The following is an 18189-nucleotide window of genomic DNA, read 5'->3' on the forward strand; positions in this document are numbered from 1 at the left end:
CTGCGGCCACAGTGACGGTGGCAATGGGCGGTAGGTCATTGCCCACCATTTTTGGGGCATTACTGCCCCGTTTCTGCCAATTCGAAGGGCTGAAAATTTAGACCCTGGTTGCTACCAGTGATTCCTGCTGGTAATTGTGTGTGTGGGTGTTGGGAGGGAAGAGGATCGGGATTGACTGTGATGATGAAGAAGCTTGTTGGTGCTTGCTGTCTAGGCTCACACATAAAGACTGGCCATTTGGATGAGGTACAGGGGCTTTTAGTCCTCAAGAATCAGCACCTTCAGGGGAGGATAGCAGAGAAGAGAGAAAGTTGGGGGAAAAAATTGTAAATAGCTTAAAAATAACTTTTTGCCAGTGATCAACAAAATTTACAGTGTCCTTGGATTCCTGTTACATGCAATAGGTCAAAACAGAAAGCACCAATCTGTATACAACAGACTTGCAGATAACAGGACAGCTGTACCATTACAGACTGGGTAAGGAGCCAAACAGGACTTGATAATAAATCAAATCTTGCCCAAGTGAGTACCAACCAGAACTGTGGCTTTAAACTTCCCCATTTTCAGAAAGGGATTTAGACTGAACTAAGCTGAAAAAAACCTTGTAAAATACTGAATAAACCTTTGCCCTTTTTGTTGGTATTTTTCTCCCCTCAAAGTCCAGCCCTTCCCAATTTTTTTTAAATTGCACTTGCAGTTAACTATAAAGAGGTGGATCAGTACATATAGAGCCTTATGCAACAACAATAACTTGCAATTATACAGCACCTTTATCACAGGAAAATGTCCCAAGATACTTCACAGGAGCATAACGATGGAAATGAGCACGGAGCCAATGAAGACGTTTTAGGAGGGGTGACCAAAAGAGGTAGGTTTTAAGGAGGATCTTAAATGAGGAAAGAGAGGTGGAGAGGTTTAATGAGGAAATTCCAGAGCTCAGGACCTAGACGTCTGAAGGAACAGCCGCCAGGGTGGGGCAAAGGGAGTGCGGGATGCATTAGAGGCTAGAGTTGGAGGAACACAGAGTTCTTGGAGGGTTGTAGGGCCGGAGGAGGTTACAGAGATAGGAAGGAACAAAATTAGAACACAAGGATGATATATTATCCATTAGTTTCTAGGTACTGTGCTGGCTCCATTACTTCACTGGAACCAAAATAGTTCTAATCCAATGTCAGAATACCTGCTATACAAAGCTCACAGGGAACAAGGTCATCCATTTCACATTCAGTACAGATGCACAATAAATTTGGTATGAGAAATTGATGCTAATACCAGTGTGACCTCAGCATCAAGCATTGTTGGTATGACAGCCTCATCGGAGCCTGTATACTCTTAGTGAGGGGTTCAGCGAACTTCAGAGTTATGGAGGGGAGGGGAGAATTAATTGTATTTTGCACTCGATTGACTTGGGGTTGGGGGGCGGTTACTATATTTTCCAGTTCATATATAGGCAGGACTCTATTGTATTTAACAATCTATAGTAGCAGTCATGTGATACATCACTATCTTCTACGCTGTCACCTATATCATGTTCTCTGTGCCATGCTCAGTTTATCCACAAGAGAATATTCATTACCGTTCCTACTGATATGTAAATAAATAAACTACAGATTATATCGTAAAAGAACAAACAGCTCGCTGTGAGTTTAGGCAGTAATTCAATCTCAGAGTTTGGACGTCACAAGAGGTGCACAACTGAATTGCTGCCTTGTAACTAACTGCTAACCGCCCCATATCCAGTATTTAATTCACTATATTCTCCACATAAACTTAAGAATAAGTCAGATTCCTTACATATGTACACACACAATGTAAAATATGACAGACCATTTCAAATGCAATGTTAAAAGAAAATTAAATCTTAAAAAGGAGAGCCACTGCACTGGTTTTCTTTTCCACTGTTATGTTAACCGATAAATGGCTGCTCTGAGCTGTAGAAAATGTTTGGAGGAGGACAGATCTGCCAAGCCACTTCTGTGATTCAGCAAGTACTGCCTCTTCTAGCAGCAAGTTCACAGCTTCCAGCAGCCTTTAAGAAGAATGGTGTTTATATCATATCACATGATGTTGAATTACATTATAAAACTCCAAGACAAGTAGCTTAACAGCTTCAGAACGTGTCCTCATTTCTCGCCAGGCACCCTTTCCCCAATTTAACCTAAAACCTGCCTTCTTTGACAAGCAAGTTCACTCAGTCACTTTGGATTCAAGCTATCTGCACTATTGGATGGTTTAAGAGTTCAGCTGATATCCGGAAAGCGGAACACTGCCACTATGATTCCGGGGATGACTAAGCCTTTTCTGGCAAGCAGTCTACCAGCAGCTGGCTTAGCAAACACTCAGGTACAGGAAGTGGGAAGGATGTGGTATCTTTATGAACAGAGAGAAAGAAAAAAAACACGGCGCCCAGGGACTGATCACCGGGGTCAGTCACAGGAGCTATCCTTCCACTTACAGACAAAGCTTCAGTGTGTAGCATTCAGGTTTCACTCACAGTTAACACAACAATCGCAGCTAAAAGTAAACCTCGTGAAATAAACACATTTTAATTCACTAGCTATGTAACACAGTGGAACCACCACTGCAAGTATCTGGCAGATTTTTCATGGGACAAAGCCTTGTGAGATATAGCCTCACTCTTTTTATTTTGTTATTTGTATTTCACCTGTGGTAGAATTCTCACCTCTGAGTCACAAGGTTGTGGGTTCAAGACCCCTCCACAGATTTCAGCACAAAATCTAGGCTGACGCTCCAGTGCAGTCTTGAGGGAGTGCTGCACTGTCAGAGGTGCCATCTTTTGGATTAGACGTTAACCCGAGGCTCCGTCTGCCCTCTCAGGTGGACGTAAAAGATCCCATGGCACTATTCGAAGAAGAGCAGGGGAGTTCTCCTACTGTCCTGGCCAATATTTATCCCTCAACCAATATCACTAAAAGCAGATTATCTGGTCATTATCACATTGCTGTTTGTGGGGCCTTGCTGTGCGCAAATTGGCTGCTGCGTTTCCTACATTACAACAGTGACTACACTTCAAAAGTACTTCATTAGCTGTAAAAGCGCTTTGGAATGTCCTGATGTCATGAAATGTGCTATATGTGCAAGTCTTTCTGGTTGGCACAGGTGGTGTTGGCACTGAGCCACACATACCAAAAAGGTCCTCAGTACGATCCCTTATCAGTGTCAAATTACCTGTTCCCAGCCTGGTGGTGGTTGGAAAGCACTACAGACAGCCTCAGCATTCCTAGGTTAAGGAGGGGTTGGGAAACAAAATCAGCAGGGTTCTTGCTCCTGATCTATAACCAACAATTCCTACTGGAAAATGAGTGCATGGATGTCAGCGAAAGAATCAGCTGTGATGCCCCCTACAAGTAAATAGCTGGCTCATACTCCATGTCTAACCTCACACATGAAAAACAGCCACTTGGGGTGAGGTGTCAGAGGGCTGCCTGTACCTATGGAACAGTACTACTCTATGAAATAGTGCCTCCAGGAGAGCACAGGTTAAAATAAAGAGGGATTATTTAAAAAACAAATATATTGTGGCAATTTACAGTCCTGTCATCTCATCTGAGGGTTCAGCTGATGGCTACAACCTATTCAAGTTTATAATGTCATCTGAACCCTTGTTAAGCAACACCCTGGTACCTGGTCTCAGGTATCTGTTACTCACCAGCTAAGCAACAGTTGCCGAATTAATGACCCGATCTAATGCTCATTCATTTTGGATCGACCAAAGCATTGTTAATGTTTTATTTTTGGTGGGTTTTCATTTTTCTTTCTCCCCAGTTCTCTCCACTGCAGGAGGTGCTAATGTATACTGGGGTGTGACTTGATGAGTGCTGGCCACCCATCATTTGTGAGCATAGACAGAAAATGCTAGCAGGCTATTTGACTGTGGAAGGAGGGGAACATCGAACATCACAACCAAGCCTGAACACCCATCGTCCACACTTCCCTGGTCAGGAGGGATCATTAGCTGGATTTTTCCTCCGTAACTAGGAGATGCTGTGGTTAATTTAGTGCCCTAACACTTCCCAGGCTAAGACCAGCCAACACGGTACAGACTGGCTAAAAAACCTAGGATCACGTATATTTCTTAACAAAGCGCCACATGGGGGTGGACTTACCCACTAATTAATTGGGGCAGCCCGATTAATTTATTATATATTAGCAGATCTCCCATGCTCATGAATAGAGGGCCTGCAGCACATATGTGATGTCGAGTTTCTATCCTTGCCTATTCCTTTAAGGCCACTGCTCAGTTGCTCCCTGTGGGAACCTGGTAATTGCAGTTGCTTGTAAATTCCTGAAGTAAATGAGAAGTCCAAATGGAAGGAAAATCATGGGCCAGGGATGCGCAATTTCCCAATATATGCTTCCGAAGTGTGCTGCAGCATGAGGCAGAAAATCTCCCTTTAAATTGCTTGTGAATTTCAGTATCCATATAAGAAGATCCCAGGATGAAATGCCTGCCTTCCTTTGTTTTTTTAAAGTTGTTTTGCATCTGTAAGAAAGTATGATATCTGGGTTGCGACGGACGTGTGCCAGGCGTAAGGGTTTTTTTATATATATATAATATATATTTTATAGGAGCATTACACCACAAGGAAGCAGAGTGCAGGTTTTTCCCAATTAAAGCGCCCCCTTCTTGTCAGCTGACCTGGTTTAACTGGAACTTTTTGACCATCATAGTCCCGTAAAACACAATCTCTTCCCATCACAGAACTGGGAAGTGCCCGGAAATTACGAGTGTGTATAATGACAGAATTGATTATACATACACATAATTTATGAAAAATGTTTGTATTTTTAGTGAGTGCTGCAACTATGGTGTATGTCATGAAAGCCCGTCAACTTTTCTTTCCTCAGTGAAGAAGTCCCTCGCCAGTAATTTTGGTGGGAGTTCTTCTCCCGATCTCCCTCTGTAACTTCATGGAAGACTGGTGGAAATCGCGAAAAAACAGCGTAAATGTAAATGGGGCTTCCGCCCAAGTTACGATGGGAGAACGGTAGAACCATGCAGACATGCTACCCTCATGTGTTTTTCTCAATCCTCTATTTCCACTTTCATTATTCAATCAATCACACGGCACAAAATCTTTCTCCCTCAAAACATTTCTGCCCATAAAATTCCCCAAGATACAGCCGCCATTTGGTTGCCACCCTGGCTCAGACTCCGAGGGAAGCTTTTGATAACAGCATTGCTTTAAACATTGTAAATTCTGAGGTGAATGATCATCATGTGCCTAGGCATAAAATAGCAGAGAATACCTGCACAAACCTTCAATTCCCTCCCCACTCTAGCCTGAGAGATCCCGGGTATTGCACCCAATTTAAAACAAAACACCACTCCTGTGCCCTGTCAAGATACACAACCTCACTTCCTTATCAGTCTACAAGCAAAGCAACGGGAGATCCACTAGCGTTTATTACTTTTGGATAAAGAAAGCAATGTTTGGAAGTGAGTACATGACTCTAACTTACTCTTAGGATCAGGTAGATTTTAGGAAAAATTATATATTCTTGTATTTTCTCGATTTCCCCTCTTGGTTCTAGCTCTTTTTCACATCACCCCAATTAGCAATAAATCACACCCTCTCCCCTACTCTCTCTCAGGCAGGTAGAACAAAATTTTAAACAACCTATTAGGTAGAAAGAGTGACAATTTCATGGGGTAAAAATAGTGTAATGGTTAAGGTTTCCCTAACGGGAGAATGTTTACCTTGGCATCTTGAAGGAACAGTGATGACACACACAAACTAGGGCAGATCTTCAACCTTCATCGGTACTCAAAATAACCACTGCAATGAAGTGAAGTGACGTGACGTGACGTGAAAAGTTGTGAAACAAAACTGCAAATTGTCCAGATGGTCAAAGTGTATTTTTCACAAAAGGGTAAAACCCCCACAGAATTCTGACAGACTGTTTTTCTTCTTTGTCTTTTCGTTGTCACACTCATAACTACAGATTCAAGGTCAAGAACAGCACCCAATTTATATTCAACACATCGCTTTGCTTTTTAAAATAAGTATTTTGATGCATTTTGTGTTTGACAAATGTAATTCGTTTTTTTGAAGAAATAACTGCTTGTATAGATAAAGGAAATGCAGCAGAAGTAGTGCATATGAATTTTCAAAAGGCACTCGATAAGTCTGTCAGAGGCTTGTCAGAAATATTTAGGCACTTGGTATGAAAGGAAATGTAACAGTGTGGAAAGTTGGTTGCCAGAAAGGGAACAAAGGGTTAGGGCTAATGGGTGTTTCTCAGATTGATAAAGGGTTGGAAGTCATGTGCCTGAGGGTCAATGCTGGGTCCACTTTTCACCTTGATGATTTGGACTTGGGCATAGGGAGCACAATATCGAAATTTGCTGATGACACAAAAGTACGAGTGAGGTGGACCGTAAAGGACTTCAGGAAGAGATGGACATGTTAATGGAATGGGCAGACAAGTGGCAGATGCACTTTAAAGTGGAGAAGGATGAGGTAATGCGTTTTTGGAGGAAAAACAAGGAATTGGAATATACACTCAATGGAAAGACGCTGAAGGATGTGGATGATCAGAGGAATCTAGGAATACTAAATAATTAATTCCTTGAAAGAACGAGTGCAGGTCGGTAAAGCCATAAAAAAGGCCAACAGAATTTTTGTTTTATAAATTAGGGCAATGGTTAAGTACAGTTAAAGTAGACTGCAGCAGGGAAGTTTTGGTAGAATGAATAAGGAACAACTATTTTTTCCAGTTGGAGAATCAGTGATAAAGGTTTATCAATTTAAAATTGTCACTAGGACAGTGACAAAAGAGGTTGGGAGAAATTCCTTTATGGAGAGAATTGTTAGAGCATGGAATATTTTGCTACAGGGCATATTTGAGGTTGAGACCATTGCAGTTTTTAAGGGAAAAATGAATAATCATTTGAAGCAGAAGAAAGTACAGGGTTGTGGGAAAAAGGCAGGGGAGTGGAATTAGTTTTGGATTGCTTTCGCAAAGTGCTGGCACAGACACGACAGGCTGAATGGCCTCCTTCTTTGTTCTAAGCTTCTATGGCTCTGAAATAGTTTCTTCTAATCTTGCTTCTTCATTTCCCCCTTTCCCAAAATGGAATAGTACTTTCTGTTTTGCTCTTTATTTCTCACTTTGCTGAATTCATATCAAAATTCTGGGATAAACAGTCCTGCTTATCTTTATATATTTTTTTAGAGTCATAGAGTCATAGAGTTATACAGCACGGATAGAGGCCCTTCGGCCTATCGTGTCCGCGCCGGCGGAAAAATAGTTTTCCAGTAAATTTTAAATACAAGTATTTCTAGCTCCGCAACTTGATATATTTTGCAACGTTGTATTTTTTCGTCCGGGTAGTGGAGCCAATCTCTTCATATATACACCTCCTTCATATATACACATCTGAAGAAGAGTTTGCATACAATCTTAGCATTCAACATAACAGAAGTACACACATCACTACAATTAACTAATAAAAACAGAAAATGCTGGAGAAGCTCAGCAGGTCAGGCAGCATCTGTGGAGAAAGAATCTGAGTTAACGCTTCAGGTCGAAGACCTTTCGTCAGAACGGGCTACAATTAACTGTTGTATTTCACATGGAAAGGAATTCTGGGTAGCAGAGTGGAGGTAATAAAGTTTGAATGATTTGAGAACAGTTGGATCCTAGAATCACAGAATTTAAAGCACAGCAGAAGGCCATTTGCTCCATTATGCCTGTGCTGCCACTTCAACTGGACTGTCTACTCTTACCGCATTGTGATAAAAATTAATTTTGTCAGTGTTGATTTTTAAATTTGTGTTTTGTACTGCCCGAAACAGCATGTAAGGGACCAACAGCCAAGGTCAAACAGAGTGTTTCTCAAAGTAAAACCTTCAGCTCAGAGATCAGACAGGTTGTCTGCAGTGGGCTTCACAAGGTGTGAGTTCCGAAGGAAATCACAATGGGATATCTAAGGTATGAATTGTTTAAATGGCCAGAGCCATCGCATTCAATTTCCTTGCTATTGCCAAAGATTGGCTTTTGTTTCAGTATAATTTCAAAGGACTTGGGATTGTATTTCTGTGGGAAACCCAGAGGGTCGGTTTCAGCCTTTCAGCCAAAAACAGAGGCCTCTGTGGTTACGTTGGTGCAGGTCCAGCAGGAAAGTCAGCCCAGTTTGAAGCTACAGCAAGTTCAACAGTGTAAGAAGTGAGCTTTTGTTTTAAAATCTCTGTATAGAGAGAAAGTGAGTGGTGTCTTTATCATTTAATGTATTGAGGAGGGTATTAAAGTGTGCGATTCACTATTGAATGCCATGTACTGTTAATTTACTTGCCATATTTAAATAAAACCATTAGTTGGTTCAGAATCCAAGTCTTGTTCTGGTCAGAGTGTATATTCAATCTACTTTTCGAAGAGAGGAGAATCATGTGGAGGCACATGATGCATTCTAGTAGCCGGTGTACAGAATAAGGTTTCTCTATTATGATCCCTGGGCTTCAGTCTTGCTTACCTACATATCCTGGAGCTCCCTTCCTAACAGCACTGTGGGAGAACCTTCACCACACGGACTGCAACGGTTCAAGAAGGCGGCTCACCACCACCTTCTCAAGGGCAATTAGGGATGGGCAATAAATGCTGGCCTCGCCAGTGACGCCCGCATCCCATGAACGAATAAAAAAAATATTGGGCAGGTTAAAGCATGCCGTGGACCATAAGGGATACAGAATCTACAGGAGGCCAGTGACACTGAACCTGAGAAAATATATAGCACAAAAACCCCAAAACATGATACCTATTTTCCTGCCCATTCTCTATATCCTTTTATATTCTTTCCTTTCAAATACTTATCCAATTCCCTTTCAAATTATGTTATAAGCACGGGTTTCCTCAATGCATGCTCCCAGCGCACAGCCTTGCCCACCGGTAGCACATATCAGGAAATCACAGGGCTCACCACAATTTTCCATCCAGTTTGCCATGCTTCCTAACTTGGTATTTTCAGCAAACTTCAATGAAATTTTCCTTGTACTTCTTGTCCAAATCATTGATATAAATGGAAAACAAAAGAGTTTGCAGCTCAGATCTCTGGGGCACCCTAGTACCTACACTCCACCCATCCCAAAAGCATCCACTTTGCTTTCTGTGCCCTTGTCATTCCTTTCTCTATGAGGCTACGCTCACTTTAGGACCAGATGCCTTACTTTTCATAACCACTTTCACGTGGCACTTTACGAAATGCCTTCTGAAAATCCATATATACATCATTTGCTGCGTTTCTTTTATCTGTACACTGATTTCTTCAAAAAGTGTAATTAAATTTGTCAATCATGATCCACCCTTTATAAATCCATGCTGATGGTTCCTGATTAGCCCATGCTTTTCTAAATGTTTGCTAATTTCATCTTGAACTCTAGGTGGACCACAGGGGCTTATGGGGAGGACTATGGGTTCTTTTTGGATGGATGAGTGCCGATTAGTCTTTCTCATCAGTATCTATCTTGTGATCTTCTATAAACTGCAACAGAAGTGCAATTTTCTCTACTTTATGCAATTTTGCATAGTTAGGATAATCAATTTTAAAAATGGTTTCAGCCAACTGTATCTCTGGAATGGCTGTGTAAGGATCCCATTGTTCAATGGCGAAGTTAGGTTGTAGTTGATCAATACAGGTAGCTGGTTGCAGAGATTCAGACTTTGCCATCTTTTTCAATGCGAACATCTGTTCTAAGCTAGGCTTTATTTTTGTTTCAATTCATATCAGGCTACATAAGATACAGGCCATTGTTTGTGCCCATCAGGTTCCTTCTCATTGCCACTTATGTGAATTCCTCCTCGTGTTAGCTATCTCAAAGGAACCAGTTTGACTGGGTCGATGTAAAAACCATCGAGAAGAGACTCATTTCCTGAATTGCTAATGCATGGCTTGCTGTGATGTGTGTCTGCTCCGATATTGTTTAAGGGCTATCTTCAAAAGGGACTACTTTTATACTATATCAAAGGAAAGACTCTTTTATAATCTAGGGAGCCTCTTCAGGTTTCTATTTGTATAGTCTTTACAAGCAGTGCACAATTCCATGAGCAATCATCTTATGTAAATTACTATCACAGGGGGTAATTTTAACTTTGGGTGATGGTGTAAAATGGGCACTATCTAATTGGCCGCCCATTATACATCCCGCCCGATTTTCCCTTCCAATGATCATTACGAAGAGTTGCAAGAATTTTGGACTGTTGTCTTGTAGTCCCGATTCTCCAACCTGTGCTTCCATCAAGTGTGGCTCCCCACTGGGAGTGCAAGATCGTACAATCATCCTTAATATGTCCAAACCTGATATAGCTTTCATTAGGCAAATGAAACTGCTTCAGTAGTGATACTATATAGACAGCTGGAATGCTTCTACTAATTCACTTTCTCACTGGAAATGACATTGAAAGTTCAAGAAAGATGGTAGAAAAGAAGAAAAGCTCAGATTTGGAAGAGATTCATAACATGAACAGAATATTGCACACAAAGAATGGGTACTCAATCTTCAAAAGAACAGTAATCCTGAAGAGTTCATTTAAAATATTTACCCCCATCAAAGCACTCGGAATAGCTTTATTCCTTTTAACATTACAAAACTTTTCATTAGTCAGGTGTTGACTGTAGTGGAAACAGCTGTGTATTAAAGGAGTAGGTGGGGTTTTTCCTGAGAAAAACGAACAATAAAAAATTGGGCTTAAATGAATTTCATATCAGTATGCATGATGTCACACAAGTGAATGTGTGGATTATTTTTAGAACTCTGGTTAACGTGTTACCTTCAGATTCCAGTTCCTACTTTTCAACTCAATTATTAAACTAATTAAAATAAATGTTAACAGGTGTTAAAACAGCAAAATGGAAATGTAAAAGGAACACGCTAACCAATGGGCTAACATTGTAGTGAGGCAATTAATCCCCTCAGTGTAATCATTGTGCCCTTGCTTATTATATTGGGTTATTAGTTCTGATGTTGGAGAATGCTTCCCATTGAAGTCAATGGAAGAAAATTGGGCAGAGTGCAAACCAGGCTGCGATGCACTATTGCCTGTTTTGTGCTACCGCCCATGATAAATTTATACCCCAAAAGGTTTGGCACTATCCAGGAGACAGCAGTTCATTTGGTTAGTACCCCAACCACTGGATTCAACATCCGCTCTCTTCATACACTGTTGTTGCAGTATGTACGATCCACAGGATGCACTGCAGCAACTCACCAAGTTTACTTTGACAGCACCTCTCTCCCCTGTGACTTCTACCATTAGAAGGACGAAAGCAGAAGTGTCATGGGAACATCATCACCTCCCAGTTCTCCTCCAAGTCACACACCATCCTGACGTGAACATATATCGGTGGTCCATCATCATCACTAGGGCAAAATCCTGGAACTGTCCACCTAATTGTTTGAGCACCATTGCCAAATGGATTAGATGTCAAAGAGAAGGCTCACCATCATCTTCTCAGGGCAACTAGGGATGGGCAATAAATGTAGCAATGCCAGTGTCACCTACATCACAAGAACAAATAAAAAGTACAGGGACACAATGTTCCCTTTACTGAAATACTTTGCAGATGGCTCTCAAAAAACCTCACTAATGTAACAGAGTGGAAACAATTTTTAGTTAATATTGTCCTCTGTTTGCACATTTTAGTTAGAAATAGATGCGAGTAAAAGTGGCTTCATAGTCACAGCTACTTTTACCGCCAAAATTAAAGAGAATATAGCCTGGTATATGAAAATAACCCAACATAGAAACACTTGAATTTGGACAGGCTCACGTCTCTGTTATATTTGTAGATCTACATGTTGACCATTCATCTGGCTTAAGGAAATTAAATTTATCCGGTGGGCTACTATGGAGAGAAGCTATTTATCTGCATTATCTACCCTTACTGTCCAATGAGCTTCCTTTGTTCCATCCTGTCTTGGTCGTTGGCAAGCTTTCTCTTTTTAGTTTCCCATGACTGCCGAATGACTCGTCACCATGTTGTATTGGAATAGACCCACAGGATACTGACAACAGCAGGACATTATTCCGAAATCTTTCTCTTCACAGTTTCCACTTGCCTCCCAGGCTAGATGTGTTCTCTGCATAGCCAGTACCCACTGGTCCACACTGGCTCCGCCTCCATTTACTCTCACTCAGCACTCACCCTCCTGGCCTTTTAAGTATATTGCACATAACTGACTTACTGTCCTAACTACAAGAAAATCCTACAACCATGGGAACTGACATTATAAGATGTTACAGAACAAATAAATCATAAACAATTATTTTTGCAGAAACTGTGAATAAAAAATGGTGCTTTTTAAAAACTTGTTCAGAGTCTGATATCGGTTTATACTGTATTCAACAATAGAGGTCAAGTGGCATCTCACCACTGAAGAATGACAGTATAATGCCCAGAATTTCTTCATCACTGTCCCTGTCTATTTTGTAAAAAGTGTGATAATAGTATAGCAGGATAGTGAAAGGTATTTCTAAGGGATACAGAACATTCAGTATAGTAACCACTGTGACAAAAACTATACTGGAATAAATTGATCACTACGAATAGCTATAGTCTGACGAGCATAAATGGCAACTTAATGCCACATATTAGTGACAATCTGGAATCACTGGAAAATAAAATGCCTTGTCTAGTAGTAACCAGTTAATATAAGACATTCCTTTAATCAGTAACGAGTTAGTGTTAAGCAAAAATCCCACTGGCAGTTTCCAGTTAGTATAACTATTTATGCTGGCAGCACCCAGTTAGTATAATTATCCAAGCTGTTATTGTAAAACATTACTGCTGGGAGTTAGTGGTAAGTGTAAATTTTCCCCAGTGCCAATCCCGAGGTAGTGTAAATATACCCACTAGCAGTACCTGATAAGTGTAAATATATGCATTGGCCATACCTGGTAAGTGTAAATATACCTGCTGGCACTACCTGATTAAAGTAAATATATCTGCTGATAAACCCAAGTGTAATTATCCCTGCTGACAATTCCCAGTTAGTGTAAATATCCCTGCCCACAGTCCCCAGTTAGTGGAAATATCCCTGCCCACAGTCCCAGTTAGTGTAAATATCCCTGCCTACAGTCCCCAGTTAGTGTAAATATCCCTGCCCACAGTCCCCAGTTAGTGTAAATATCCCTGCCTACAGTCCCCAGTTAGTGGAAATATCCCCGCTGACAGTCCCCAGTTAGTGTAAATATCCCTGCCCACAGTCCCCAGTTAGTGTAAATATCCCTGCCCACAGTCCCAGTTAGTGTAAATATCCCTGCCCACAGTCCCCAGTTAGTGTAAATATCCCTGCCTACAGTCCCCAGTTAGTGGAAATATCCCCGCTGACAGTCCCCAGTTAGTGTAAATATCCCTGCCCACAGTCCCCAGTTAGTGTAAATATCCCTGCCCACAGTCCCCAGTTAGTGTAAAGATCCCTGCTGACAGTCCCCAGTTAGTGTAAATATCCCTGCTGACAGTCCCCAGTTAGTGTAAATATCCCCGCTGACAGTCCCATTAGTGAAAATATCCCTGCTGACAGTCCCCAGTTAGTGTAAATATCCCTGTTGGCAGTCCCCAGTTAGTGTAAATATTGCTGCTCACAGTTCTCCATTAGTGTAAATATCCCTGCTGACAGTTCCCAGTTAGTGTAAATATCCCTGCTGACAGTCCCCAGTCAGTGTAAATATCCCTGCTGACAGTCCCCAGTCAGTGTAAATATTCCTGCTGACAGTCCCCAGTTAGTGTAAATATCCCTGATAACAGTCCCCAGTTTGTGAAAATATCCCTGCTGACGTTCCCAGTTAGTGTAAATATCCCTGCTGACTGTTCGCAGTTAGTATAAATACCCCTGCTGCAGTACCCATCAGTGAAAATAACCCTCCTGGCAGTTCTTGGTTAGTAACCCTGCTATCGGGTACGGTAGCATAGTGGTTATGTTACTGGACTAGTAATCCAGAGGCCTGGACTAAAATCCAGAGTCATGAACAGCACCAGGCGTACCTAAAAATGAGGTGCCAACCTGGTGAAGCGACAACTCAGGGCGACATGCATGCTAAACAGCGGAAGCATCATGCTATTGACAGAGCTAAGCGATTCCACAACCAACGGATCAGATCAAAGCTCTGCAGTCCTGCCACATCCAGTCGTGAATGGTGGTGGACAATTAAACAACTAACGGGAGGAGGAGGCTCTGCAAACATCCCCATCCTCAATGACAGCGGAGTCCAGCACGTGAGTGCAAAAAACAAGGCTGAAGCGTTTGCAACCATCTTCAGCCAGAAGTGCCGAGTGGATGATCCATCTCAGCCTCCTCCCGATATCCCCACCATCGCGGAAGCCAGTCTTCGGCCAATTCGATTCACTCCACGTGATATCAAGAAACGGCTGAGTGCACTGGATACAGCAAAGGCTATGGGCCCCGACAACATCCCGGCTATAGGGCTGAAGACTTGTGCTCCAGAACTAGCTGCGCCTCTAGCCAAGCTGTTCCAGTACAGCTACAACACTGGCATCTATCCGACAATGTGGAAAATTGCCCAGGTATGTCCTGTCCACAAAAAGCAGGACAAATCCAATCCGGCCAATTACCGCCCCATCAGTCTACTCTCAATCATCAGCAAAGTGATGGAAGGTGTCGTCGACAATGCTATCAAGCGGCACTTACTCACCAATAACCTGCTCACCGATGCTCAGTTTGGGTTCCGCCAGGACTCAGCTCCAGACCTCATTACAGCCTTGGTCCAAACATGGACAAAAGAGCTGAATTCCAGAGGTGAGGTGAGAGTGGCTGCCCTTGACATCAAGGCAGCATTTGACCGAGTGTGGCACCAAGGAGCCCTTTTAAAATTGAAGTCAATGGGAATCAGGGGGAAAACTCTCCAGTGGCTGGAGTCATACCTAGCACAAAGGAAGATGGTAGTGGTTGTTGGAGGCCAATCATTTCAGCCCCAGGGCATTGCTGCAGGAGTTCCTCAGGGCAGTGTCCTAGGCCCAACCATCTTCAGCTGCTTCATCAATGACCTTCCCTTCATCATAAGGTCAGAAATGGGGATGTTCGCTGATGACTGCACAGTGTTCAGTTCCATTCGCAACCCCTCAAATAATGAAGAAGTCCGAGCCCGCATGCAGCAAGACCTGGACAACATCCAGGCTTGGGCTCATAAGTGGCAAGTAACATTCGCGCCAGATAAGTGCCAGGCAATGACCATCTCCAACAAGAGAGAGTCTAACCACCTCCCCTTGACATTCAACGGCATTACCATCGCCGAATCCCCCACCATCAACATCCTGGGGGTCACCATTGACCAGAAACTTAACTGGACCAGCCATATAAATACTGTGGCTACGAGAGCAGGTCAGAGGCTGGGTACTCTGCGGCGAGTGACTCACCTCCTGACTCCCCAAAGCCTTTCCACCATCTACAAGGCACAAGTCAGGAGTGTGATGGAATACTCTCCAATTGCTTGGATGAGTGCAGCTCCAACAACACTCAAGAAGCTCGACACCATCCAAGATAAAGCAGCCCGCTTGATTGGCACCCCATCCACCACCCCAAACATTCACTCCCTTCACCACCGGCGTACTGTGGCTGCAGTGTGTACCATCCACAGGATGCACTGCAGCAACTCGCCAAGGCTTCTTCGACAGCACCTCCCAAACCCACTACCTCTACCATCTAGAAGGACAAGAGCAGCAGGCACATGGGAACAACACGACCTGCACGTTCCCCTCCAAGTCACACACCATCCCGACTTGGAAATATATCGCCGTTCCTTCATTGTCGTTGGGTCAAAATCCTGGAACTCCCTTCCTAACAGCACTGTGGGAGAACCGTCACCACACGGACTGCAGCGGTTCAAGAAGGCGGCTCACCACCACCTTCTCGAGGGCAATTCGGGATGGGCAATAAATGCTGGCCTCGCCAGCGACGCCCACATCCCGTGAACGAATAAAAAAAAAAGTAACCCTGCTAGCCATACCAGGTTAGTCCTCACTTGTAGTTCCCAGTTAGTGTTAATAACCCTGATTAAAGACTTTTGCTGTAAACGAATGCTCATCCCACGTGTGAGCTTTTTTAGCTATCAGACTGCCTTATCCACAGATGACTGGTACTGCCAATGTTTCTAACTAATGTCATTTAACTGAATAATAAATATCCACTTACAAAATGCTTAACTGATAGTATCTATTTATTAACACCGGGTAGCTATTGTATTTCACGTGCCAGTCAGTAAAATAAATCCATATATTTCACTTCCCAGTCTAATTATGTTGTACAAAGGTGGAAGATAATGATCTACCTGTCATTACACTCTGCCAGTAAAATAACGAAAATGCACAGCTCCCACTGTGACTTAGTGTTAAACCATACAGATCCAAAGGTCCCAGTTTGATTCCCAGTATGTGCTGAGTTAACTGATTTCAACCAGGGAAGCTGTTGGTGTACTATTGATGGCCTCCGTGCTTCCAGGCTAGGGATGGGATGAAATAAAACAGCCAGGATTCCTGCTCCTGATTGTTATCCAATAACTCATTTTGGAAAGTGCACACGCGTAGATTTCAGTTAAGGATGTTGTGATGCCCTGTGCAGTCGAATAACCAAAATTCACTGTCAACAAGAAGAATATCCTGAGGTACCAGAGGGCTGTTGGTACAAGCAATATCCCAGTAAGATTTAGCACTTCCAGTAAAAGAGGGGCAAAAATTTTAAAAAAAAATCATATAATGCACTTTGTACTACATTCGAAGGCATCTATAAATTTCAAGATGGAGGTAATTTTGATGCGAAGTTAACTCAACTCCTCAATATGTTTTAGTCTTGTAACATGCTGCAGTCTGCATCCTATCCTAAAACAGCATACACTTACAATATTACCATACTCTTTTTGGCTACAATTAGCCTTTGACAGTATGAAAGAAAAGTACATAGGAACATACATTTAATTTTTGGCAACACACATGAGCAGTTCTCATGTAAGATATTTAGATCTAGAGACATATGCGCCGAACAGAATCTCGAAGCCCTGCGTCAGGCTGAGATTCTGGAATGTAACAGGTTCAGATGAAGTTACATTATTATAAAATTCAGGGATATAAACAGAGAAGCTTTTTAAGCAATTCCCAGTAACATCAGGTTATTACTGACATCATTCTTCTGTTATATTTGCCCTCACCACTGCTAATGGTCTATGTTTGCAACATAATATTGTAACACAATATTATCTTTTATTAATGTGCTCATTAATGAATAACTTAAAAGAGTGAAAACAGGACATTGTACTAACCACCTCTTCATGCTCCTTCCAGCAGTCATAGTCGGTTGACATGGCAATGCTAACATAGCAGATGCTTGCTTCTTTAGCCAGTACCACCTCTGGAACGGTGGTCATGTTGATGACATCGCCACCCCACTGACGAAACATCAGGCTTTCAGCTCGAGTGGAGAAACGGGGTCCTTCGATTGTAACCATGGTCCCCTTTGCATGGTGTCTAATTCCCAGTTTCTTTACAACATCAATCAATGCCTTCAATTCAAATGGAAATAATAAAGCAAGATAGTTAGGGATCATCACTGATCAACAATATTGTTAAAAGGAGCACATTTTGAAAATTCAAGGGAAGTTCAAAGCAATGACCTAAATGTAACCAGCAGTAGATACAAATACAGTATTATGAACAAACATTGGGCTCCATTTTTAACAGGTCTCTGTGTCAACCACATTATTTGTAGAGGCTGTATGCAGGAGGATGCCGTTGCAGTTATCACATTAGGGTAGATTTTCCTCTGTGATTCCTGGGTGCCCGGCAAATGCAGTGGACCCAAGATGCTGCGTTTGTCAGAGGAACGCTGGGTGGAGGAGAACAGCTCAATCACTGTGATGGTGATTTAAGCTGTTGTTCTTCCCAGTGTTCGAAACACTGCCTTTTTATGCAGACCAAACTTCAACTAACTCCAGTTCAATTCCATTGAGACACACCCAGGTTGCTGGTCCAATGTCTCCATGGCTTCCAATGTGTGTCATCGGGTAATTAAGGGAGAACAAGCTGTAAAAGTCCCTTGGCACTTTTTCAAAGAAGAGTAAGGAGTTCTTCCAGTGTCCTGGCCAACATTCATCACCCAACCAACACCACATTGGTGTTCGTAAGACTTTGCTGTGTGCAAATTGGCCCACAAAAGCCATCACATA

The 18189-nt window shown here is 42.4% G+C and overlaps 1 protein-coding gene across 2 annotated transcripts in view; it reads right to left on the reverse strand.

Annotated features, from left to right (window-relative positions):
- Window positions 1-18189, reverse strand: part of mtap (methylthioadenosine phosphorylase) — a 172299-nt gene that overhangs the window by 17011 nt on the left and 137099 nt on the right. For both annotated transcript variants that reach the window (XM_067983303.1, XM_067983302.1), the window contains exon 6: window positions 17287-17526. In XM_067983303.1, coding sequence (XP_067839404.1) covers window positions 17287-17526 — 240 coding nt within the window. The remainder of the gene's footprint in view (window positions 1-17286; window positions 17527-18189) is intronic.

The sequence above is a fragment of the Heptranchias perlo genome, chromosome 4 (assembly GCF_035084215.1).
Source record: "Heptranchias perlo isolate sHepPer1 chromosome 4, sHepPer1.hap1, whole genome shotgun sequence".
NCBI classification, from domain to species: Eukaryota; Metazoa; Chordata; class Chondrichthyes; order Hexanchiformes; family Hexanchidae; genus Heptranchias; species Heptranchias perlo.